The 26,754-nt window shown below is 43.9% G+C and overlaps 2 protein-coding genes across 6 annotated transcripts; both read left to right on the top strand.

Annotated features, from left to right (window-relative positions):
- The first annotated feature begins 5,569 nt into the window (after positions 1-5,569).
- CA7 (carbonic anhydrase 7) lies at positions 5,570-15,534 on the top strand. Its single transcript, XM_071440201.1, has 7 exons — positions 5,570-5,629; positions 7,625-7,822; positions 10,561-10,679; positions 11,914-12,009; positions 12,250-12,312; positions 13,315-13,470; positions 13,776-15,534. Exons 1-7 carry the CDS (start codon positions 5,590-5,592, stop codon positions 13,896-13,898), a joined length of 795 nt encoding a protein of 264 aa, XP_071296302.1. The 5' UTR covers positions 5,570-5,589; the 3' UTR covers positions 13,899-15,534.
- A 4,773-nt stretch (positions 15,535-20,307) lies between these two features.
- On the top strand, positions 20,308-26,246 carry PDP2 (pyruvate dehydrogenase phosphatase catalytic subunit 2). Of its 5 annotated transcripts, none has more exons than XM_071440206.1 (2): positions 20,308-20,324; positions 24,154-26,246. In XM_071440206.1, the coding sequence occupies exon 2, from the start codon at positions 24,209-24,211 to the stop codon at positions 25,811-25,813; it is 1,605 nt and encodes a 534-aa protein (XP_071296307.1). In that variant the 5' UTR covers positions 20,308-20,324; positions 24,154-24,208; the 3' UTR covers positions 25,814-26,246. The 5 variants fall into 5 exon arrangements, with proteins under 5 accessions (XP_071296307.1, XP_071296303.1, XP_071296304.1 ...); XM_071440202.1 differs by lacking the exon at positions 20,308-20,324 and adding an exon at positions 21,268-21,451; XM_071440203.1 differs by lacking the exon at positions 20,308-20,324 and adding an exon at positions 21,438-21,568.
- The last annotated feature ends 508 nt before the right edge of the window (positions 26,247-26,754 follow it).

Below are 26,754 nucleotides of genomic sequence, written 5' to 3' on the forward strand. Positions count from 1 at the left end.
AGAAAAATAGGAGGCCTACAAAAAATACTTCCAACAACCACTCCATGCCTAACCACTGGCAATCCAGCCCTCATGGGAACCCCACTGCCAGCAGGATTCCACTCAAAAGAGCTCATGGAGAGTTTAATCATATCCTACCTATGCCTCGGCACTACTCCATAAAATGTGGAGTATGTAAAATTTTGTTAAGAAAATGTACTTTGCTGACTGATCTCTGTAACTTGCAAACCTTATCAACAAGGAGGGAGATTTAATCTGTGAAACAGAGCGGCCAACAAGCTCTAAGTGATGTGCAGCTGTTAGAAACACGAATTCCTGGTCAGTAGCATTGCCTTGTTAAGGTTTGGGGCTGGACATGCTCCAATGATCTCAGCCCCGTGGGAAGTTAACAGAGATCAGGAGAAGGATTTCCACTGATACACGAGGAATGCAGAATTCAGCGGCCACGAGGACAGGGAACAAACCAAGGCCGCTCAGTAACTGTGTGGAATCAGCTCCGAGCGGGTAAAGGGGAATTGCGGCAGGGGCGGGTCAGGAGCACCAACTCTCGGAGCGGCCCACAGGAAAGCAGCGAGACAAAGGCGGAGAAAGAGAGAGCGTGGCAGTGATCAGCAGGAGAGGCGAGACATCATTAACCAATAGAAGAGAGAATACTAATAAATAACAGAACTATGTAACCTGTAGCCAATGGACACTCATGTCTTTGTTTGCTAAAATATACCAATAGGGGAAAGTATAGATAGTTGGGACAAGTTGGGCTGCTTGATTTGTGGAACACCACCGAGCACGAGGCTTGGCAACGCTGAAATAGACAATCAGTGTCTCTCTCAAATGTGTATTTATTGGCTGTTGCACAGTAATGGATCCAACTTATCTGGACAACAGTGCCATTACCAGAATTTATGATCAAAATGGGCATTTCTCTGCATCTCTCGATGCACTTTCTGTACGGACTTTTGAGGCATTTTCAGGCAGACTGAGACAGAAGCCCTGAAGGTACTGCAGTCAGGAAAATCTGGTAGGATATATTTTGCAGAGATGTTGCACATTATTGCAGCTATTCCTGCTTAGTATGGAGACAAGAACATATGAAATCTGTTGTGCCTGTGTGTTTCTGTTATGAAGATCTTCCCATATAGGATCAGCATTGGTTGGACTTTGATAGTGTACAAAAAAGGAGAATATTTCAACACCTTAAAAGATTTAAACCAACATTTCTGGCACTAAGTTTCAACAACAAAAGAGAGGTCCTGAAATACCTGCATTGTTCACACTGATTTGTTAGTCCATATAAAAAGTCCTTTTAATCTTCAGTAACTTTAGTTTTCTGTACATCTGCTGGAATGATGTACACAGGAGTGCATTATTACATGGAGTGGTTTACATCTTGCAGGTGATGTACTACAAAACAGGGCTTCCTCTTTTGTTTTCCATACACAGCATCTCCAGCCAAGTTCATTTTTCAGGCTTTGTGTTTGCTGTGCCACAGTAAATACTTCCTTTTGCTGTCATTTCAGTGACCATTGCTGGATTTCAGGAAAATTCTGTTTCCCAAAATCAAAAGAAGTCTCCTGTTCTTGCTCTCTACTACACTGCTTAATCGGGACAAACCATAAATTTCAAGAATGAATATTTCAGGCTTAGTTCCAGAATGCAGTTCCCATAGTATAAAGCAACCAAGTGTGTATAGCTTTAAAAGTCAAAAATAAGTAATAAAAAAATGGTGTATAAAGGCTGGGAAAGTCCTAGAGAACCAGGTGCCTCATTCCCCTTTTTCTGCCCCACTTTCCCAAGTGTTCCTACTAAATTCCTTCTATCCCTTCTATCTTGGCCCATGTTTGATACAAGCTTTTTCTCTTGCATAGTTGTCTGTTAACTATATGCATGTACTTTTTGTCCTTTTCTCCTTAATCCCTTCACTTTGGAACAATTTTTTTGTTTTCCTCAATGCCAGGAGGAGATTCCCAGTTGAGTTTTTGCCTTAGAAATCTCATGACTCTCAGAAATCTCTCTAGCTGGGGGAGAAGGTTGACCACTTTCAGCTCCTGAAGTTCCACTGGCTGCATGAGAATCTCAATATATCAATATACATATGACCTCAATGTGTCAATGTACATACATATGTATATAATCTCAATATGTCAGTGTATGTACAAAAGCCATCACATTTTTGTGTTGGCAGGGAAGACCTTGAGAATTTAAAAGTTGAAATTTCTGTGGTCAACCAAGAACTGTAGGCAGTCTGTTTTAAAATAAAATAGTAAAAAATACAAAAAGTATCTGGAATGATTGTGCTTTTTAGTGTTCAGTGTTGGCAGTACACTGTTCTGTTTATATTTACTGTGTGGAGTATCTTTGTGCAGCTCCTGGGTTCGTTTGAAATGCCTTTAGCACACATGTAAAGAACAGATGCCAGCTCAGGGTAACCCCCTGTGGGAGCTGCCAGCATCTGTGGTGGCAATGTAAGAGGAGAGAGGAGCTGCCTGGATAAACAGATACTCTGTCAAGAGCCCGAGGCACAGGCAGGCTCTGGAGTGATGAATGTTTTATTTAACATTTCATCTGCTCCTACCCGTGGTACGTGAGCGGCTCGGAGCGTGCAGCCTGCACCCAGACTGGTGGGATTTCTAACCTGGTTTTGTTGGCATGCAGTGACACCCCAGACACGCTGGGGTGCATTAAAGAAGGCACAGAACACCTTGCTCAAATGTGTCACCATTATTAATGATGTCAGCAGATGTAATTGCCAAGTTACTTAATACACTTAGAGTGCCATTGAGCCATTCACCTTGGAACCAAATAACTCTTACTTCATCTTACATACCTTGAAATGCAGCTCTGCCCCTCCACAGTGATGCAGTAATATTCATCAGAAGCATTATCCTCAAGTGACACCTCCATGTGCAACAACCTCCCAACAATCAGAACTGTAGTATTATAGAGGCATTTTACCTTAGAGATTAAAATCCCCAATTTCCTCAAAACTGCAAAACTTAAATATGTCCAACTTCAATCCAGCATTCCAATCTTGAAGTTTTCTAACCATAATATACAGTCCTTATATATATAGCAATTATATAGCAATTTTAATAAAGGGAGCTCCAATTAAATAATAAAGAAAATTAATTCTATATATAAAGGAGGGGAACCTGCAGCATTCATTGTTAGTTCTGTATCACAACCTGGTGAGAGGTTCAGAAGACCCCCTGTATTTGTCCTGGGCTGCTGCTCTGTTCTCATCACTGCTGGCACAGGGGAATAAAACACTGAGTGAGAAGGCTGGGGAAGACAGATTTCTGCTTTAAGGTGGCCTGAAACATCTTACTGTAGTGAATGGAATTATGTCTTCCCATCACTCACTGTGAAGCAGACACCTCTGACATGGCGTGAAGAGCCCAGGAGAAATTTGTGGAAATCATGTCACTTTTAGCTCAGCATTGGAGAAATCCACACCTTGAGCACCAACCACTCTGCTGTTCTCACTTCCATAAGTTCACGAGTGTGATGTAATTGTCCTGGATTCAAACCAGTAAAACAGAACAGAATTACATGGTGACTGCAGCTTTTGAAGTGATAAATGATAATTTGAGGACAGAATCAGTAAAACCCATTACTAGAGTCAGCCAATATCCAGAGGTATCAGGGTTACAGAATAACATGATATTTGTATAAGCAACACTGTTACCTTATATTAAAGGAAAATTTAATATTTTCCTCATAAAGAATGAAGGCTGGCTGGGTTGGAAGCACATAAAGTTGTCACTTACACACTGACTATCAATAATAATACATTTTACAAGCTAAAGTTTTATTCAGGCTTTCTTTCCTTTCCTTTCCCCTCAGGTATTATCAAGCCCCTTTCCACTTTTCTAAATCCATCCATTTAAACCTCCATTTTGTGGAGTCTGTTTCCTGCCATGTCTTTGGGATATTTTCACTTGTCTCAGAGCTCTTCCTGTGCCACGTGTTTGTAGTGCAGATGTGCAGAGACCTGTGTGGGTTGGAGTGAGAAGATAAAAGCTGAAGGGGTCAATGGTGCCCAGTGCAGGTTGGGCCCTGCAGTGCCCTGTGGGCTCACCTGAGCCCAGTGATGATGTTTCTCTTGAAAGCAGTTGCTCAGCATTCCCTGCCTTGCATGTGGGCCTCCCCAGCCTGTGGTCTGCTCTTTTAACACACAAAATCCCTCTTCCATTTCTTTTCACTGCTGTGTTGGTATTTTTTGTATTTTTCCCTAGAACCACTTTCCTGACTCTGCATCTGAGTATTTTAAGGTTCTAATTCCAGGGTTGGGTGCCCACAAGGGCCTGTGTGCCCAGACTGTTGGGACACAGCTGTACCCAGTGTCTGTGCCAGGGACCTGAGCGGGTCACAGCAGCTTGACAGGAACAAACTGAGGAGCTGACCTGAGTAAGTCATTGTAGAACTCTCCTGTGGAGACCTTTGCAGCAATTTACATCCCTCTGTGAGTGATTTAGCTGGCCTCAGCAACTCTTAAAGGTTTTATAGCTGACTATCATGGAAACCTCCTGAAAAAAAAATAATACTTAAAGGCAGTACTACAACATAAAAGTTGCATAAAATGCTCTTATTGATTTATTCTTCCATATTCTTGATTGCATAATAAAAGAATTCCTATTTTTGTGTGCTACTGTCTTTGTGAAAATCAATGTGTTTATAAAATGTAGCCTTGACAGAGAGCATTTCCTCAGAGCTAACAAAATTACAATGAAGGAGCCTTTTTCCTTGCCCCAGAGATGTCTGAAGACATTTTACAGCTGCAGATTGGGTGTCTCATTGTAGCCTCTCCATGGGTTTAGCAGGGTGCAGGCAACTGCTGGATCATTCCAGGTAACTGAGGCTTCCCAGATCAACTCCTTTCTCTGGAATCTGCTATGTTCTGTCCCTAATATAACCACGCTTTTAATTTTGTCCATTTACAATGTTTCTTTAAAGTTACAAAATTAAAATCAGATTGTCAATTTATCCTTACTTTGTTTGATTTGTACCTTGTTTAAATGCAGCACAAGAAGTTTTTTTCCAAGGTGAGGATGTTCTCCATCTCATCTAAGCACCAATTGTGATTAATTACAGATCTGGTGAAAACACCATTCCCTTTTTGCAGCTGGCAGCAGGGTTTCAGAAGAGAGGCAGTGATGTTTCCCCTGAAGAACAGACATGTGAGAAGGGCTGGTCCCACCTGCACATGTCTGTCCTGATGCTCAGAGCATCTTATGGCTTTTTCTTCCTTGGGGCCGAGAATGAGAAAACACGGATGTTTTTTCTAAATTTGATCCACAGTTTGGTTTTCTCTCTAAGTCCTGAGACTTCATTTATCTGAACTGTACATTTTCCTTCACCTGTGCTGCCTTAGCAAATAGGGGGAGCAGGAGCAGAGCAGGAGCAGGAGCAGAGCAGGAGCAGCAAGGCTGGAGCAGGAGAACACGGGCACTCTCCCTGTCCTGCAGGAATTGCTTTGGCTGCTCTGTATCTTTAAGGGGCTGACCCTATCCCACGGGGAGCCGCTATAAAGGCAGGTAGGCAGCAGTGCCCTGCTCAGGGAGCTGGAGCCAAGCAGGGGCAGCTCCCAAAATGACTGGCCACCACAGTTGGGGATATGGGCAGGCTGACGGTAGGTTATGGCATTTCCGTGCTGCATCTCTCTGTCTTCCCCCACTCGTTTTCTTTCTAGAGCTGTTGCCTGAGCCCTGCAGAGCTGCCTGCATTTTGATGTCTGCAAGAATCAAGTATATACAGCAGGTAATTAATTACTTTATTGATAATCAATAGCACCCAGAAAGTGGCACCAAAAGATGTGCAAGTTTACATCTGCTGCCTTTCAGTGTTGCAATCAACATTCCTAAACTGAGGGAAACAGTTTGAATGATTTGGGGTTTTTTCAGACTGCAGATATTACAGATGGGTCCCTTTCCAAAATGCTGTTATAAAAAAGATTACCTGTGTCTCTCTCCAAAAGCAATTCTGTTAGGTAAAGAAGATTTAGTAGAGCAGTAATAGATCTCCTGGTTCTGTGCAGTTGCTGAAATGTGATATCTAGGCTTTCCTAAAAGTGAATAATAAAATAAGCTATATGTTATGTATGTCTAGTACATCAATAAATTGTACAGACCAGTATCAGATCTCTTACAGAACAAGTTATGCTCTCTGATTTGACAGTTTTTAATTTAGTCCTCCTCCTTTGCTTCCCACCTCCACGGCTGCGTGTCACAGCGCAGGGGGGCTGTGCAGCTCCTGAAGGATTGCCACGGTAGCGTCGTGTAGTGCCTGGATCCTTTGCAGACAGGGTGGAGGAGAGCCTGATGCTGGCCAATGAGACAATTGCATAACTTGCTGGAGTCTCTCTCCTTGCAGCAGTTATTTTAGCTGCTGAGTGTCCAACAAGAGTCTTTTGTATAACCTTCAGGGGCCAGTCTCTTTCTTAACAGCAATTCCTTTCGTTTCTGTGGGTCTGAAAGCACGGTTGAATACTAAGTGAAGCTGGTTAGTGCTAGTAAGTAACATTATGTATTTGTGCTTGTAGCTAGGAGTAATAGCACCGTGGGTACTCTTGGGAAGCTTGTGAGAGCCAAATGATATTGTCTTAGCTTGTGTAAGAGCATTTAATTCCTAGATCTGCTTTCTATGCAGGATGAGAAAAGATAATTTTATAAGCTTAGCAGAAAGTGTCAAAGCCAAGTAACAGTGTAATAGATCACTGTTGTGTTATGTAAACTCAAGGACGCTAAATACCTGTGCTTGATTTTAAAAAAAGCTTCCCCTTGTGAAAGTGAGAATGCTGCAATGAAAAATGTGCTTCTTGAGAATCCTGAAGTACAATTGTTACTGTTATGCTTCATGCACAGAAGCGGCAGAGGAATTTAATTGCTGCTTTCACTACCATAGCAAAGTAGAAAATGAGCCATAAGAAACAGGGATTCTTAGATATGGATAAGCTTTTGTCATCTTAAATGGCTTAAGAATCTTCCAGCTCTGGCAGCAGAGTTCTGCTATTAAATTGGGCCTTTTCCCCTCTCTGTTGAGGTCAGGAAGTCCCAAAATGTTAATTATCATCCTATATCCTTCACTCAGGTTAGAGAGATACCATAAGGGGCATGAGTGAAGAATGGAGCTGTCTCAAAGATTTACTGCAGTCATAAAATTATTTTAAAAATAACTGCATAGTCAGTAGCTAAGAGATTGAGTCATCTGCATCTAATTTGAATTGCTGGAGCTTTTACACTCTCTTTCCCAGGGAGAATTAAATGCTTTTTCTTTGGGGAGTGTGTTTGTGCATGCAAATGTTTACACCTATACCTACCTTGGAACACCTTATCAAGGTAACTGCAGCCTCTGCAGAGAGAGTGGCACAAGTGACTGGGGGCACAGCAGTCATGCCATGATCTCCTCAGTGTGTTCTGGACACGATATTTGAATCCCCATCTTGTTGCAGCCTGCTTGTGCTAATAAAACCACACCAGCCTAGAATTTAAATTAATTTCTCACATTCCAAACATTGGAGTCACTCTTGCTGAGCAAGCTTTATTTCAAGCCTCCTGCAAACCCATAATGACCATTCTGTGTATGGTGGGAAGGAAATAATGCTGCTTTCCTTTGCTTGCTGTTGAAGGCCCATCTGAGTGGCACAAAGCTTACCCCATTGCCCAGGGGAACCGCCAGTCCCCCATCGACATCGACTCTGCACGGGCCGTGTACGACCCCAGCCTGCAGCCCCTCGTCATCTCCTACGAGTCCTGCGCCTCCCTCAGCATCGCCAACACCGGCCACTCCGTCATGGTGGAGTTTGAGGACACTGACGACAGGACAGGTGAGAGTGGCACAGCCAGATCACTCAGAACTGAGTTATCCACCTTGGGGCTTTGTGGGGGAAGCACATTCTGTACGGAGGAACTTCTATGATGTATAATTTCAGCTTAGAACAAGGCACGTGACTGGAGCCATTTATATTTTGTCTTCTCTTGGAGCCTCTCTAGCAATGCAATATCACAGATCAATAAGTGTTTCTTCATTAGGAAAAGCTCTTGTGTCATGAAAATGAGAAGTTTGATTGCAGTCCTTTTCTTTAGATGAGCACTGAAGTTTGCTGGGCATCTCTCCAGCACTGCCAGACCACATCCAGCACCCAGAGCAGGGATGTAAGCTCCTCAGTGCCCTGGTTTGTGATCACCCCAATCAAAGATGCCAGCTCATGTGCGAGCTCTGGCTCAGTGCCCAGCTCCCACCCACAGGGAAGGGAAGAGGACAAGCAGAGCAGCACAGTCATCATAATCATAATCACTGCACCGATTTGTACCTGGACAAGTTACTGTTACCTTGCATTTTCTTTTCTCCTCCCTGACTTGTAGCACTTTGGTTTCTTCAGAAATTAGAAACTCTTCAGCTCATTCTGGGTTCTGAGTTGGTAGCAGCCAGCTTTGGATGTTGGACTGTCTGCAGTTGTACATTATTCTTGTCTCAGCCCTTGGCAGAGAATGTAAATTCTTTAAGTGATTGATTTCTTCTGTTAGGTCTGTTTCCATGGTAGGCTGTGCTTTTACATCTGGGGGTAGGGGAAGAGCATTCAAATGGAGATAATAAAGCAGCTGATAAATGGGAAGAGTGCATTAAAAAACAAACCAAAAAGAACTGGAACAATTTGTAAGCCTATCAGCTGATTTCATATTCCTTTTGGGTGTGCTGATTGTGCAAGCTAAATAGGATACCTTGATTTTGAAAACAAATTCCTTTTTCTGTGAAGTGGCTTGTCTGCCCTTCTAAATAAGTGCTAAGGTTAATATTCCAGACATCTTATTTTAAAATTTCTCTTCTGGAATGAATTTAAGAACCTGCCCAATGGGGTGGTCAAGTTTTTAAGCATCTTATCTTTACTGAATTTGCAAACTGGGTGAGCATTTTCCACTTCTACTGTACAGATCTGTTCAGAATAACACCTTATAAATAGAAGTTGTAAAACCTTTCTGGAAGTATTATCTTAGCTTGGTAACTACTTTAATGCAATTTTCAGCTGAACTGTATCTGTGTAACAGTGAACTTTATTCAGCTTTAGAAGTTAAGAGCATGTATTACTCTGCACTTAGTGACACAGACTCAGAGCACCTGCCAGGAATGAGACCCTTTCTACACTAAGCATGTCCTGTTTCAATAACACTTTCTCAAGGAAGATGACTGCTAGGAGTGGGAAACATGGTTTAAACTGCTTTTAGTTGTGTTGAAATAGATCTAGTGACTCAAAGCTCTGCATAAATGACACAACAGAATTTTGACAGTAATCCATAATAGCTAAATTTCTTAAAATATTAGGGACAGGTGATGCATTCTTTTGCTAACTTTAGAAAAATGTACTAGGAGTATTTATATCTTTAATTAATATTAAAACTTTTGCTTTGGCAAGGCCAGCTTCCTGCTTAAAGGCCAGCTGGAAGCAGGCACATGTGGTAGCACCATGAAAGTCCCATTTTCCACTCTTTAAATAAAATGTTATGAACTGCACTGAGGATGCAAGCTTTACAGCTATTAAATGTAATTTTAATTTTCTTAATGTGAGACTCTGCTCAGGTCTTGAGGTCTGTTGGGCAAAGTGAGATTTGGTGGCATATAAAATTACAGGGATTACTGATGCTGTGATAAAATATCTTCTATAGGTGGCATCTTAAACATTTGTCTGTGCTTAGGTGTTATTTCTAAATGATGTATGAAGTGTCTCTGTGGCATTTCCTTACCTTTAGAAGGTGGTTTGAGGTTGAGTGGTGTCATGTGAAGTACCAGCTATTATATTTCCTCTTTTATGGGATCGGGTATTTAAAGGAAATGGAATATAGATAACCTCCACTGAAAGTAAAGATGCTGTAAGAAGGAAATACTTATCTGAGTTGTCTAGCTGATGTTCAGGGTGTAAGGTTTCCTTGGAGCTGCCTTCTCTCCAGGTGAACAATGCCAGCTGTGCCAGCCTTTCCTCCCAGCAGAGCTGCTCCATCCCTCTGCTCATCCTGGTGCCTCCTCTGGGCTCTCTGCAGCAGCTCCAGGTCCTGGCTGTGCTGGGCCCAGGGCTGGGGCAGCTCTGCAGATGGGAAATCACTGAGGGGCAGAATCCCCACACCGGGCTCAGCCCAGGGCAGGGGGGTTCAGGGCTGGGGCAGGACCAGCTCTCACCCACAGCACCCCCAGGTCCCTCTCCCAGCACTGCTCCACCTGTTCCACTTGCATTTATTGTGTTTACCAGGAAAGGCATGACCATGATGGTGGCTACCACATCTTCATGTGTCAAATATACTCTTTCAAGAAAGCTACAAATTCTGTACAGGTAGCCACACAGTGGTTTTAATTTCCATTTTTTTCAAATGAGTTTTGATGCTCTCCATTAGTAAATCCACCCCTCTTAAATGCCTGGATGATGCATCTTTTGCATGCTGGCAGCTTGGAGAGGCTACTGCCTTTTTTCCACTATTGTGCCAACAGTGGTTAGTTTTACTAGCAGGAAGCTAAAAAGCCAGAATGCTTAAACTTTCTTCTCCTGTTTTTTATTTCTTTTTTTGTTCTTCTGCCCAGCAATCAGTGGAGGGCCCTTTCAGAATCCATTCCGGCTAAAGCAGTTCCACTTCCACTGGGGCACCACTCACAGCCAGGGATCAGAGCACACCATTGATGGAAAACCTTTTCCCTCTGAGGTAAGGATGTGTTTTCACAGATGGGATTATTTCATGCAAATAATGTTGTCACCTGACTTTGCAGTGGGGGCAGGATTAGGATTCTGATTCCTTGCTCACCATAGGTAGATCAGCCATCCCTGCCCTCCTCAGCTGGATGGGGAGAGAGGAGAGATAAGGAGATAAGGAAAGGCTTGTGAGTCCAGATAAGGGCAGGGAGAGCTCCCTCACCAGTTACTGACACAGCAAAACAAAAAATCTATTAACAACCAAGTCAGAGTAGGATAATGGCAAATAAAAGCTAAATCTTTTTAGCTAAAACAGGTTCTCCTCACCCCTCCTTTCTTCCTGGGTTTAACTTTAGTCCCAGCTTTCTCCACCTCTGCCCTGAGTGGTGCAGGGGGATGGGGAATGGGGGCTGTGCTCAGCTCATCCCAGGTTGTCTCTGCTGCTCCTTCCTCCTCAGGGCAAGGGCCCCTCACATCTTCCTGTGCTCCAGTGTGGGGTCCCTCCCACAGGGGCCAGTGAGCTCCTTGAGCTTCTGCAGCCTGAGAGCTTCCCATGGGCTGCATCCTTCAGGAGCTGCTCCAGCCTGGTCCTTCCCATGGGCTGCATCCTTCAGGAGCTGCTCCAGCCTGGTCCTGTCCATGGGTGCAGTCAGTCCCTCAGGAGCTGCTCCAGCCTGGTCCTTCCCATGGGTGCAGTCAGTCCTTCAGGAGCTGCTCCAGCCTGGTTCCTTCCCATGGGTGCAGTCAGTGCTTCAGGAGCTGCTCCAGGTCCCTTCCCATGGGTGCAGTCAGTCCTTCAGGAGCTGCTCCAGGTCCCTTCCCATGGGTGCAGTCAGTCCTTCAGGAGCTGCTCCAGCCTGGTCCCTTCCCATGGGTGCAGTCAGTGCTTCAGGAGCTGCTCCAGGTCCCTTCCCATGGGTGCAGTCAGTCCCTCAGGAGCTGCTCCAGCCTGGTCCCTTCCTTGTGATCACGAGCTGGGGAAGCTTCTGGCAGTTTCTCACAGGAGCCACCCCTGTATCCTCCCACTCCCAAAGCCTGGCCATGCCACCCCCGTGTGGGCTGCTACAGAAAATTTGCCGGGTTCCTGCCCACACTCATGGACCTGTCCAAAGGATTGAACTTTGTTTCCAGCAATGCCTTTGGCACAAAACTGTTCTGTTTTGAACAACTGTTAGTGCTATCAATGAGAAACCACGTTGATAACTTCGATCACTAATTTAATTCTTATTTGTTATTTTTCTTTTAAGCTCCACTTAGTACATTGGAATGCCAGAAAATATGCAACATTTGGAGAGGCAGCAGCAGCTCCAGATGGCTTGGCAGTAGTTGGTGTTTTCTTGGAGGTAAGAATTGCAAAAATAGCATGTTTACATGATAAAAAGCATTATGCTGTAAAGTGTTTGAGGACTATGCCACATATTTAAGAAGTGCTTAAGGAAAACAGATGACTTACTGGAAGCATTAATGCATTGCAAATTGCTGAAAACTTCGGTAGGAATGTTAAGATTTGAGTAAGAAAGCAACCCCTAATTAAAGCATAGTTGTAGTCCTTCTTATTTAACCTGTCTATTCCATTCTTTTAGATTGGAAAAGAACATGCCAGTATGAACAGACTCACTGATGCTTTGTACATGGTAAAATTTAAAGTAAGTTCTAAGCTCTTTAAATTTGCTTCTGGGATAGCCTTTAAAAATCATGCTCATGTACATCTTTGAGACAAAAATGAAAAATCACTCGCCCACAGATCCTCCCATAACTAGAACATAACTGTAGTTGTAGCTTCTTTTTCCCTCTCCAAAGTTCATATAATTTTCCAAATCTCAGGTGCATCACAAGGGCCATGCTGACCTCACTGGTCATCCAGAGGTTCTGCCTTTCTCAAAAATTCTAAAATCCATAGCTCCCTGACCCTTGAGCCTCAGCTCTTAGACTCAGCAAAATAATCCTTCTCCACTGAGCCTCAGCTGGCACAAGGGAAAGCTGCCTGTTTGTCTTTGCTGCAGAGCTCTGTCAGGGATGATCTCACTGAGGTCCAGAGTTTGTTCCTGAGGTGTTTTCTGAGTGACTGAGACTCTTTGGGATGATCCTTCAGCCTGAAGAATGTTGCTCTAGACTGTGGTACTTAAGGCAATCACTATTTTAGGCTGCACCCCCTTCTATTTCTACCAATCTTTTGGTTGATGTATCTTCCTCTATCAATCCACCTTCCTCTAATTTTAGACTTGAAGGTTTGATTTTTTTTTAAGACAGTATTTACCATAGCAGACAATAACTACAGGATTTAAATTTTCCTACTAAAATAGATGAGAAAGTAATGAAACCAGGAACTCTGCTGTGATATTATCTATACTCACACTGAACACTATATACAGAACACATTTCCTGCATTATTTTTGGGCCTGTTGTGACAAGAGGTGAATTTTGGTAGAGACAATGGTGCAAGATCTCAAAGTCCAGTAAGCCAGCATGAGGCATCACACTTGCCATCTACTTTTGGCTAACAGTTATAAGGCAGCCAAACCTTTACAGAATTCTCCTTTCCCCTATTTTTAATCTTAGTTTAACATTTTCTTCTCTTTCAAAAAAAGTTATTTTACCTGCTCTTAACAGTAAAAGGATAAATTTCAAGTCTATTTTTTTTTTCCCAGGGAACAAAAGCTCAGTTTAGAGGCTTCAACCCTAAATGTCTCCTGCCCATGTGTCTAGATTATTGGACATACCTTGGTTCTCTGACAACCCCACCCCTTAATGAGAGTGTGACATGGATAGTGCTGAAAGAACCCATAAGAATCTCTGTCAAACAGGTAAATTTCTCATACTCTCATACATACATTATGGTAGCATTCAATGCTGGATAAGCAGGCAAAGACTGTTTTGATTTGAAATTAGGCTAAGTTAAAAGTCTCTGAATATTTAGCCTGTTCAATCCTCAGGGCTTCTGTTGATTTCTGTTAATACTCTCTAGGAGCTTTGCTTGAACCTGTTCCATTAAAATTACTGAACCTGTTCCTGATTAAAATACTCAGTATATTTCCTTTTAGTCCTTTTAAAAAAAATATTACTGTTGATTGCCCCCTTGAGCAGTGAATTGTTTCCCCTGAACTTCCAGCTGGAGAAATTCCGCATGCTGCTCTTCACTGGTGAGGAAGACCAGAGGATCCAAATGGCCAATAACTTTCGCCCCCCTCAGCCTCTGAAGGGGAGAATTGTTCGAGCTTCCTTCAAGGCCTGAAGAAAACTGATGATGGCCCTGAGATATCCAAGAGCTTCCAGATGTGAGATACTCTAAACAGAAACTCTGGTCTACAGACCACTCATGGAACACACAAGGCAGACATTTCCATGAACCCTCTGCTTGGACAGGGACAATCTTCTGGCTTTCTATTTTAATTGAAGTGCTCATTCTTTGGAGAAATGGCATCTTTTTAACCAGCACTATTTAATATAAAGGATAGCTGAGTGAACTAGGTTTGTTATCCAAGATCTGAAACTTTATAAAATTAAAATGACATCAAAATCCAACTTGATATAAAGTGGAAAATTGTGTAGTGATCTACTAGTGCTGATGGCCACAACTTTTACTTGTCTCATTTAATACATGAGGAAACAGTAATCAAGAATTTTGGACAAACTGGACTTAAATTTCCCTTACTGATCTGTTACCATTTGCTGAGCTCTGATTTAAAGATTGCTTTCACTGTATTCTTGCTTCCTGATGACACAGCGTGTGAGTAGCACTAGAAAAAAGTTCTTTACTCGCCTCAAACAGGCCCTGGTATGAAACTTAACTACATATTTTAAATCTACTGTTCTAAGATGCTATCTTACAATGTAATGCTGTGTTAAAAAGCAGAGCAGTTTACTGCAATGTTCTTTAGGTATTTGTCCTTTCAGCCCATGCAGGACACGGGACCACAGTGCCCTGGTCAGGGTCAGTTTGGTTGAAGAGTTCCTCTGTAGTGATCCAGGTGTGTTTGGTGTTCCTCAGTTGCTCAGATTCTACCTCAGCTCAGTGCTATGCTCTGCAATATGACCTCCTTCAGTGTCTGCCCTACAGAGACCAGGTATTTTGTTTCCTTTAGGGACCTAACATGGGTAGATCTTGTCTGCCCTGGGTGAGCATTGCTGCACAGACCCTCCCTGCTCCAGGGCTGCCTGGCAGGGATGCTCCCTGCACACACAAGGCTTCAGCACTCCTGAGTCCTTTTACCTCTGCAAAAGTTGCTTTAGAACAGCCACGTGTTGGTTCTGCAACTTAGGGACAAAATTCTGACTCTGGTACTCAATACTGTGATGTTCTCTGTGACTACCCACAGTCAGTTCCCAGCTCCTTGAGCTCTGGGCCTCACATGGCCTGTTCTGCCTGTGTAGTTCAGGTAGAAATTGCTGATGTTGTTCACTTTGCATCAGCTGAGATGGAGAAATCAGGATGTACGAGGCCAAGGGAAGTGGGGAGCAGGGAGAACAGCAGCTGCTGTGCCTGCTCCCCTCTCTCCAGGGAAGGATGACACGAGGTGTGGAGCACAGTACAAGGAGTGAAGGACTGCAGTTCTGCTCCTCAAATCTCCATGGTTTTTCTGGTACACTGACCTAAAACTTTGTTTCTCAGTTTCCTCTTATGTAGAAAGAGGGTAACACTGACCTCTACCTCACAGGGCTGTTGTGAGGGCTAATTCAGCATTGTTTTAGATGTGAGATCCTTATCCAGGAGATGCTGAAGGCAATGGAAAATGCTTAAAAAATGCAATGGTTTTAGCTATAATGAATGTATTATGAACTTTGCTAGTAATGCAAACTGGTATTGTACAAACTCTATTTAATGTATCTTAATTTCTTTAACAAATTAAATAAATGAGACTTTAAAATCACATGTGCATATCTTCATCCTTCTTTTTGAGAAGGCCCACCTCTCCCTACTTTACAGCATCATTTTTCTTGGATTTTCATTAACAGAAATTATGTTGTTTTCAGCAGTTGCATCTCTTTTGGATCAAGGAATGCTTTGACTGTTTATCTTCAGTTCTACAGAAACCTTCCCTAAGCTACTGTGGAATTATTTAAGTACAGATAAGAGTTATCCCTCTCAAGTTTGTGGACATGTTTTTAAATTCTAGAAATTATTTCTGACACCTCTTTTTAGTTTATATCACAGTTCTTACCATCTTCTAGGATTAACACTTTCTGTTTCAGCTTAATCCTTTCACTTAAGTTCTAACATACTGTGTACCTGGGCAAGAATGACTTCTTGCCCAGAGTTAAATTATTATCAGTAATCTTATGTCACTGTTAAAATTCACAGTAAGAGATGCATTCTAAAATGTAAAAAGTCTTTCAAATCACCTTACACTTTGATAGCCAAAAAAACATTTATTAGGGGCAAATTTAAAATATAACCAATATTATTTACCATATGTAGCATAATCAAGCTATCCCAGCACTGCTGCATTAATATTAGTACAGGTGTTCACAGAGCAGCACTTGCAGTGTTTTCCTCTCATTTTAGGCATAGGCAGAGGTTTCTGCTCCCTGTCTCTCACAGGAGGTAAAGAGGGCTTGTGTGCTGAAACTTTGTCCAGTTTTCCCCAGTTCCAACCCCTCAATCTAAAAAGAAGTTTATTTACACCCAGGATGTGTCTGCTGTGACCTTGCACACAGTACTTAAGCTTCTTTGAGGGTGGTTTATCCATGAGCAGCACAAGGATAATGTTTAGCTTACACAGTTATTGTAAAAGCTCAGCCATTGCAAAGAGCTTTAAATGCTGCATTGCCCAAGGTGTTCATTCCAGGGAGAAGCTGAACTGTACCTTCCTGCAGAAATAAATTTGATTTTGTTTACAGGGTATGTTGGGTTGGGTTGGTTTTTTTTTCAGTTGTTGGATGCAAGAACATGATCTATTTTTTACTACAGGGAAGGAAAATAAAATATAAAAGAAATACTTTTATATCCTTTGTTGTTTCTTGAGACCCTGATCATCCAATAAAAGCCACAAGTATTGTATTGGATAAACACCTATTCAATGCACTTCATTTAGAGACTGAACAATTCTAAAACAAGAGCTATCCTTACCTTTTACCAAGTTGCTGTGTTGAAGGAAAAATGGGAATTGACTGTAATTATTGCAGCAAGAGTTCACTTACCTTCTCCTGGGATTGCAACCATCCTGACTGAGAGAACAGAGGCCTCACGTTTAGGACAGCAACTGGACTTGCTGTCCTAAATGTGATGGATTAAAAATGCCATCTAGTGGCTCTCCTTCCCTTTCTTGCCACAATGCTTAAAACAATTGTTAAGGCCCATTCAATCAAAACACAACAGATGAGAGAATTTAACTCTGACAAGTTGTAGATATGAGTGATTGCCATTGAAAACCCCTTGCTGGTTCTGTGTATGTAGTCATTGAAACTCCTTCCTCAGATAAAAATCAGTCTGACAAAAGAAACTCCATAAACCAGTTACAATTTTTTGTTCCTCATTTCACTGCTGAGCAGAGAGATCCTCTGCTTGGTGAGCTGCACTCTCTTAACTTTAGCTTTTAAACTTTAATAGCTGTAGTTACAGTTCAACTTTGGGATTTTTCCCCAATCTCTCCCAAACAGAAAGATTTTTAGGCAGTTTCCATCATACAGTTGCTATGATGTAGCAGATTTATAACGATATGTTCATGATGAGGGTAAATTAATTCAAATACAAGAATTGGGGAAAAGTTTTGCAAGGTACCTCAACACCATATGGTGCTTTTGGCAGAGTTCAAAGGTCAGAAAGATAAAAATGCAAGCATTTCAGGAAAAACCAGAGATAAGCCTGAGGAAAATGGGGTGTTATACGTCAGTGTAGCTGCTTTCCTCTCTGAATTCCTCTGCATGCAGAAGTGACCATTTAGTAACAGCACAAGCATCAAAGGGCTGACTCTGCTCTGCCTGGGAGGGTGGGGATCTTGCACTTTTTCTCACTTACCCTGAGGAAAGCACAGCAGAGGACAGAACCTGACTGACTTGCACAGAACTGTTTCCAACTTGCTCAGCTGTGAGGCAGGGAACTTTCACTGCTCTGATGTTCCATTTATGCTCCACCTGCAGCGCATTTGACATTTAGTAAAATTTCAGCATCTTACTCCAGGTTGTGAACAGCAACACAGTAACACAAATCATTTAATTTCATATTGACACAGTGGAATATTAAATAAAATTGAGGAGCCAGCTCACCCTGTTTGTCTGTTGGAGGAGCAGAGAGGAAAGGAATATAATCACTTTTTTACACATGAGCACTTCTTCTCATGACACAAGACTTTCCTGGACTTGAAAACTCACCCCAAGAAATGTAAATTTACTTTCACAGTGGCACAGAACCTTAATGAACATTTGTTTGTTTAACGAAAACCATTTTAAGCAACATCCAATAAAAATGATCCATGTGGCATTCAGATCCCATTACAGCAACTGGGAAGACCTTTGCACCAGTGCAATTACATTGACTTAAACTGGGTCTTCAGATTAACCCCTGCAACTGCAGGCACTGCTGAGCCTCTGCTGCAAGGAGAGGCTACATGAAGCTGGAGGGCTGGAATGGCACCTTTCCTACCATTGTTCATGATATTTACCTCTGTTCATCCATGTTTCTTGCAGCTTGCCTTCTTTCCTAGCATTTGAGTGTTTGGTTTAGATTACTTAGGAAGACCAGACAGGAAACAGCTGCACCTAAACTAGAAAGTGCAGTTGCTCTAACAGACCTAGAGCCTCCTTCATTTCTCCATTTATTTGTAGGGTCAGTGTGTTTATAGTAAGAGATTTCTGCAACTGTGGTGCCAATTTGCCTTTTGTGAAAATCCAAAATGTCTTATACAGCAGATGAAATGTCATTATTCACAGGGCAAGATACAGCCAGCAAATGGGACATTCTTAAGGGTGCTCAGCAGGAAGGTGTTTTGTGGGCTGGTGCTGTTTCCCTTCCAACAGCTGGTTATTAGACTGTAGAGCTTTTTGTGCAAAAAGCACAAAACTCAGTCTGTGTTCACTGAGATGGGCCAGGGAGACAGTTTGTTTAAAGGAGCCACTTTCCTTTGCATGGTCACAAGTTTCCAAAGGGTTTGGATCTATTGCTATTTTCTGATCTGTATCACTAGGCTGACTCTCTTTATTGCAGAAAAACTTCTGAAAACTAAGAACTACTTTTAGGAGTAATTTACTACCTTTTTTTTGATTAAAACTTTTTGCTGGTGGTCAGCTTTTTGATAAAAGGATTAGCTATTTATTAGAAATATTAGTCCAATTTTAACTTGTTATCTTAGGTACATCTGGCTTCTTTGGTGTTTGTGATCTTTGTGTGTCCCCATAACAAGAAATGTTTACAAAGCATCAGGAGTCCCAGACTGTTCATGAATATCAATGAGGTCACAGAAGGTAATCCGTGCTAGCACCTGCTGTGAAGGCAGTGGGGATGAGGGGCAGCTGTGTGCAGCCTCTGGAAGCAGAAGATGTTTAAATTGCACCCAAGTAGCCACAGCCAGTTTTCCAAAGGAACAAGCAGGGAGAAAAATAACATTCTATGGGAAAGAAGGAAACCCCAAATAGTGCAGTCTGGCCTAAACAAGAACACAGAAATGAGTTCAAAAATGTATTTATACAGAAGACCAGAGCTGCTGACTGTACAAGTCAGCAGATAAGATTGTTCCTTGAAAAAAGTCTAAATATAGGATCTGCTATACTTTAACATATAGCTGCACCTTAACACAATACCTGGAATTAGACTAATTTTCTTATAAATATGGGTAAGGATTTTCTTCTGGCACAGGACTAAACTTTGCTCACCTATAACCAGCAAAGTCAAAACCAAATCTGAGCTTTTTTTAAAGAAACTAGAGTTCTAATTTTTTCCATGCAAATTAAGAGCACAGAGCACTATGGCAACCAAGCATCGTTGCTACAGAAATTTGCCATTTTTGTTTGATATTCCTAAAGGCAAAACCACTGCAAGCCTGAGCAATACAATTTCTTTCCTCAGATGATATTAGAGAGTAGCATTTCTACTATTTTTTTTGCTTCAATTATATATCACTTTAGTTCATCAGCATAATCAAACACTCCAAAGCAGAATCTAAATCTCAATTCAAGTTGATATTCAGCCCAGTCAAGTACCTTCAATATGGTATTCCTTCTTGTGTTTAGAAAGTGTGGAGTGAAAGGGACATCTCCTGCAGGACTGTTAATTGTTTCACCTTCATTTACATGGTTCCTAAGTCACTTCAGCTTTATGCATATGAATTTAGGAAATTACTGCATGAACATGTGAGCAATAAGTTACAGTTTTCAGCTGAAGAGAAGCATTTAACCACGGTGGGATCACAGGAAACTCAGAGCAGTCAGGCTTGTTTTCAGGCTGCTGTGTGAGGCTTTATCAGTTTTGTAAATGGTACAAAAGCTGAAAATTGGTAGGGCAGAAGAAAGAATCATTAAATGATGGAGTACCCTGCGTTAGAAGGGACCCAGAAGGGTGATTGAGTCCAGCTCCTGTCCCTGCACAGACACCCCAACAATCCCAGCCTGTGCATCCCTGGCACGATGCCCAAAGGCTCCAGGAGTTTAGCAGCCGTGCTCATTCCCTGGGGAGATCCCGAAGCTGCTTCTGGTGTATCTGAGCACTGCACAGAGCAGAGAGATGCAGGTAAGGGCTGCTATGGGTGTCCTCTTTCAGCTCAGATTTGTCAGACAGATAAAATAATTATGTCAAACTTAAGGTGGTTTGGTTTTGGTTGTTGGGTTGTTTATGGGTTTTTTTGCGTGTGCTAAAATACTGTTCTGAATTTTTTTGTTACGATGACCTACTTTTTTGCATGTTCTTCCACGTGACATAAAACTATCGTTTCATTGTTTTAATAAAAACAAGAAACAAGTGAAAGCTCAGAGTTATTGAGGATGATCGGCAGCTTTCCACATGAGATAACCTGGGAGCATGCTCATCTCATCTAGGATACTTGCACCACAGTATTCAACTAAAATTCCTTGAATACAAGAAACAAAAATACACTGTTAGTATCAAAGCCTCTTGTGACTTGCGAGCCTCTGTTTTCGCAAAAATGATTGTTAGAGGTTTTAAAGCAGGGACTACTGAGTAACCACGGCGTTAACATCAGTAACTACTGATTAACCTCCGTGCACTTTGGGCCCATTCCTTCCCTCGTTACCGGGCTTAGAACCGCTCAGCGGAAATGTTAAACGAGACAAGCAGTCATATGAAACCAAAAAACCGGGGAGTCAGCAAAATGAGCTCTTTTGTTCTCCATAATTTATATGGCGAGTTAATTACGAAAGAGCTTTGCGATTTTGAGCCCCTTTAGCCGGTGTCCTCAGCGCTGAATGGTCTGGAATCGTAGTGGAAAAAAACCGGAGAAGCCGAGGGGTCCCCCCTCAAGGAAACAGCGTGGTTTTGAGCGTTATAAATGAGGAAGAAACCCCTGCTGGTGCTTTTTTTCTTCCGGACACGTGTCACTCGCTTCCTTTTTGCTCTCGGTATTGGGCTGCCCAGGGCCGCGCCCCGCGCCCCCTCAGCGCCTCAGGGGCAGCGCGCGCGGGGCGGTGGCGGCAGCGAGGGGGGTCGGGGCCCCTCAGCCCGGGCGGCCGCGCCCGCCGCGCACAACATGGCGGAGGGGCGGGGCCGCGCCCGCCCCGCTGTGTCCTGACGGGAACCCGCGGCAGGGCGGGTTGGGCGGCGGGGCTGTCGGTCAGCGCCGTCCCTCAGCCCCGCCGGGGGCAGCGCGGGGCCGGCGGGCTCGACTGGCGGCTGCTCGGCCGGTGGGTGCGCCGGGGGCGGGGGACGGGGCGGGCAGAAAGCGGCGGCCGCCGGGGCAGCCGTGCCGGGGCACAGGGAGTGGAGCCGGGCCTGGAGCGACGACTGTGCGGAAGCGGGAGGTGGGAGTTGTGCGGGGCACGGGCTGCCGCGGCGGCGGTGGGGTGCGGGGTGCGGGGTGTGTGTGCGGGGCACAGGGCGTGTTCTGTGCGGGGCCGGGTGGGTATGTGTGCGGGGACGGGCTGTGTGAGGGTGCGGTGCGGCTGTGCGGCAGCAGAGGGGTGAGTGCGGGACGGGGGTATGGGGGTTCGGAGTGTTGGGGAGCAGAGGGGGTCTGTGTGTCGGTGCGTGGGGCTGGGGCGGTGCGGAGGTTGCGCGGCAGCGGTCGGTGTGTGCCGGATGTGTGTGGGATGAGAATGGGTGTGGGCAGCGTCAGGAGGATGAGTGAGGAGAATGTGGGGATCTCAGAGAGGCTGTAAATCCGAATGTATCGGGTATCTGTTATTTCGCTGGGAAAAGCGGGCGCTGCTGCGCTGTGCGGTCCGGCAGCTGCGGGCCGTGCCGGGGCTGGCCGGGCCCCGCTGGGACACCGCGTCCCCGGGGAGGCAGTGCCGGCGCTGGAGCGGGAGCGAGTTTATGTAATAATTGGCTCTTACATAATGGTTTTTAGCACACCGCTTTAATTAGCACCGCTGCCGGGGGCGTCCTGGGCAGCAGCGTCTGCACACTGCGGCTGGGAGGACCCCGAGGATGGGAGCGCAGAGAGCAGGGCTGGCACACAGGAGCTGGCATACAGGAGCTCCAGGGCTCGTCAGCGCTGCCTGACCTTAGGCGAGGGCAGGGCTAACCGGTGTCAGTGACTGCTGCTGGGCGGAAAACCACACTGCCTCGCACTGTCAGCCCGCCGGGGGGAACGGGGCACGTTTCTTTAAACACTGTTTCAATTCTGTTTCTGATCAAGTATGTGAAAGTCATCCTTCTTTCAGTCTCATGGCTGAGAGGGACAGGAAAAGAATAAAGGAAAAACAGAATGGTGAATGGACTGAAAAAGGTTGGCAAACCTTGTCTTGTCTTGTGCTGTAGGTGCTTTTTGGGTTTAGCTATTGCTGGAGTTGGTAGTGTCAGATGTCTTCCTATTATATTGGTTGCATTCTTTTGGTAGAACAACAAAAGGCACTGTGTGTTTTGGGAGATGCAGTGTCCCAGGAGACTGCAGGCAAGCCTTGGACAGGGAACTGGCACTGCCTTTTCCATCTCCTCTCCTGACATCAGCAGTGAAATTATGCTGTGTCTTTGCCTGTTCTCACCAGGTCGCCAGAATCAAAGTAGTGGGGTCTGTTGGAATGCTTTTCTGCTCTTTTCTGCTTTAAGTATGGGTAGCACACTTCAGAAATGTTTTGTGACACATTGCTTTGGATTCCAAACAGGATTTTAGCAGTCCTTGGGTTGTATCAGTAGGCCTTCTGTTTAGAATGGCTCAAGGTGACTTTTACTTCCTGCTGATTTCTTGGAAACATTTCCACTCATCTGATCTGGCTGGTTTCTTGTTATTTCTTGTGAAGCGTGCTGCTGAAAAACTGGTGTGGCAGCATATAGTGTCTTTAGCCTGAGCAAGTGGTGTCACAGGCCACCTCAAAGTGTTTGAAAGCTCACAGAGAACTCTCTTTTCTCAGTGGCTGCTAATGGGATCTTTTGGGAGTAATTGTACCTGCGGTGCTGCCATACAGTGAGTTTTTTAAATCCATGGGGCAAAATTCTGTTTGTGAGTGAACATCTGGTTGTACTTAGCACTATCCCACAGCTGGAATACCTTATTGAAAGCAGGAGACAATGTGAGGACCTCCCCCATGGCAACTGAAGAGCTTCAGCTGCTGAAGTGCCTGAGGTTTCAGTGCTGTTGGCAGCAGAGATCTTTCCTGCAGCTTGTTCTAATTGCCCTCCAAATGAACAAGCCAAATTGTGAACCTGTAAAAGTTATCAATGTCTTATACCTTTCACTGCACCAGAGTGCACAATGCTGGAAAAAAAGCATTAATTAACCAGCAGTAGAATTTGCCTTCAGCTGTGTAAAAGATCCTGCCTGCCTGGTTAAGACCTTGAAGGTAAAAAAAAGAACAGCTGAGCTTATAAGCTGTAACAGAATTGGAAAGGTAGACTGGCTGGTTCTAGCTGTGAGGATCATGGTAATTCACATAAATCATTAACTGGCCACATGTCTCCACAGTCCTTCCACAGGGTTTAAGTACTTATCTTCTCTTGGGTTTGAAGTTTTGAGTCTATTAATAGAGTTGTACTCTAGCAGGCTTTTTGAGAGTTGTGCAACAATTGTCACTTTAAGTCCCAATTTTCAAGCTCGTTGGATCTGTTTGTTCTGTGTCATGTTAGATGAGGCCTTTCATTGTGCAGTTTCCAATAATGTTTCTTGTAATGTTGCCATTTCTTCTTATTCTTGCCACAATGAGGAAAAAAAGCTTGTCTGGAAAGTAAAAATCATCTTTTCTGATGAGTTAAAAGCAGCAGCCATATCCTTGGTTATAATTAAGTGACAGAAATGATATCACTTTTAAGATGCCTTTATCCATAGCAATCTCTTTTGGAAAGAAGTTCTCAATGTTTCTGAGAGCTCTAGATATGCTTTTGAACTTCTATATGGAAAGCTTCCTATGAACTTTCTAATTATTTTCCCTTTCCTCCATTTATATTCCAGGCTGCAAGGACATTCCGTGTTACTGAAGGAAGGTGCTCCATTTTTGGAGTGACTTATGATGTCAAGAACTGTATCATCCTGGATTTTAAGCTCAGCCAGAAGCAGCATTATTTTACAAGGGAAAGGACGTTGGTACTCCATCTGTATCCCAAACAGAAACAAGACCAAATGGAAGCTCGTTTTCTCCAAAACATGTCCCTCCCCTGCTGGGAGCTGCAGCTTAGACAGAACTTTCTCCTTTCCCAAAGCATTCCGGCACACTTCCACCGAAGAAGAACATTTTTCCTTCCAGTTGTCTCCGGCACAAATCAACGACATACTCAGAGCAGGCGAACTATGCCACAGAACATTGGATTTGAATGGCAAGAATGCAAATTCCGTGCTGAGGTTTGAAAGCAACCAGCTGGCCTCCAACAGCCCCATCGAGGACCGGCGGAGCGCGGCCACGTGCCTGCAGACGGCGGGGATGATGTTCGGGGTGTTCGACGGCCACGCGGGCGCCGCCTGCGCCCAGGCCGTGAGCGAGAGGCTGCTGCACTACATCGCCGTGTCCCTCATGCCCCGCCAGAGCCTGGAGGAGATCGAGCTGGCCGTGGAGGCCATGAAACCAGTGCGGCCCATCCTGCAGTGGCACAGGCATCCCAGCGATGTGGAGTACCGGGAAATCACCTCGCAGTACTTTGAGAACCTCCGCGTTTACTGGCAGCACTTGCTGGACCTGGACTCTGAGCCGGGGTTTAGTTTGGAGGAAGCCATGATTTGTGCATTCAAAAGGTTAGACTCAGACATATCACTGGAAGTTCAGGCTCCTCAGGAAAATGAGTTGATGAGAAATATTGCCCTGCAAGTAGCTTTTTCCGGTGCAACAGCCTGTGTAGCTCACATTGATGGCGTTCACCTACATGTGGCAAACACTGGTGATTGCAGGGCCGTTTTAGGGGTCCGTGAAGAAGATGGAACGTGGTCTACTCTGCCTCTAACCCGAGACCACAATGCCTATGATGAATTTGAAATTAGAAGATTGAAGCGAGAGCATCCTAGATCTGAGGAGAAAACCCTATTTGTGAATGACAGATTGCTGGGGATTCTCATGCCCTCCAGAGCTTTTGGAGATGTGCAATTAAAATGGAGTAAAGAATTGCAACACAGCATTCTCGAGAACAGCTGCGATGTTGAGGCTCTAAATATTTATCAGTACGTTCCTCCAAACTACCATACCCCCCCTTATTTAACTGCAGAGCCTGAAGTCACATACCACAAGTTAAGAAGCAAGGATAAGTTTCTCGTTATTGCTTCAGATGGGCTATGGGAGATGCTGAGTAACGAGAAGGTTGTAAAACTTGTTGCTGGACACCTTACAGAGCTCAACATGCAGAAACCACCACTGATTTTTAAGAAACCCATTAATTTGGGTTACATGCACAACTTGTTGCTGCAGAGGAAGAGCAAAGGCCTGGCCTCCCTGGACCAGAACACGGCCACCCATCTGATCCGGCACGCCATCGGCAGCAACGAGTACGGCGAGGTGGACCCGGAGAAGCTGGCTGCCATGCTGACCCTGCCCGAGGACCTGGCCAGGATGTACAGGGACGACATCACCGTCACCGTGGTGCACTTCAACTCAGAAACCATTGAAGATTACTACAGGAGCCACGAGTAGAGCCTTGCACTGCTGCAGTCCCCACTAGGGAGCGTCGATCCTGAACCGTTCCTCTCGCTCTCTGGTAGTCCAGCTGCTACCAGTGCCTGCAAGTTCCTCAATCTTTGTTACTTACTGGCTTTGAAAATAACTTTCTAAAAGGTGAAATTTCCCTGGGTTTCCAGGTTTGTATACACTGAAGAAAAATGTTTTCATAAAACCTCACTGAAATGTGATTGAACTAAAGATTGTGGACCAGTTCTGATTCCATGAGAACCTCTGGTAAAACTTTCCAATGAACAAACAAGGCAAATTTCACTGAGACTGGTACAATTTAATGGAGATGGCTAATAGGTGTAGCTGCATGGAGTATCAGGCTCTGCTCTTGTGGAGAGTGAGTAGCATCCTGTTGAAGCACTGTAACTGAATTAAATAAATTAACTACCAAACCTTTTTTGGATGTGTCAGATATTTTAACAAATTGCCCCATATTTATAAAAGAACATGAAAGAAGGCTGTTCAGAGAGCCCCTGGGATTGTCAGATGTCTTTCCTGATTCTCTTCCTAAAGCAAGGGAAAAATTGTATCTTCTTGTGCAGTTCTTTTCAAGTGGGAACTCATATTCTCTTTGTGGACTTCTGTGATAGCTTAGAGTTCAAACACGAGGGCCTTCACAGTTCCCTGTTCAGGATTTAACAGTACTAGACTTAAGCATTTGAGTCTTTTGCTTAAACAATGTACTCTTTATTAAAGTATTGATAATTTAAATTGTTTGTCAGATCTAGAAGTTCAAAAATTCACCTAAAAGTAAATACAGCAAAAGAGAGCACCTTTCTCTCCAGATTTAAATTAGAAGAGATAACAGTGCTGATACTTCTCCAAAATAGGTTTAATCTTTCAGTCTTGCTTCTCCTTATAGTACAGAGTTATTTCCCCTAATGAATGTATGTTTTAGTCTCTGA

Source organism: Agelaius tricolor, unplaced genomic scaffold, assembly GCF_023055355.1.
Source record: "Agelaius tricolor isolate 1412-34295 unplaced genomic scaffold, bAgeTri1.0.p SCAF_15, whole genome shotgun sequence".
NCBI classification, from domain to species: Eukaryota; Metazoa; Chordata; class Aves; order Passeriformes; family Icteridae; genus Agelaius; species Agelaius tricolor.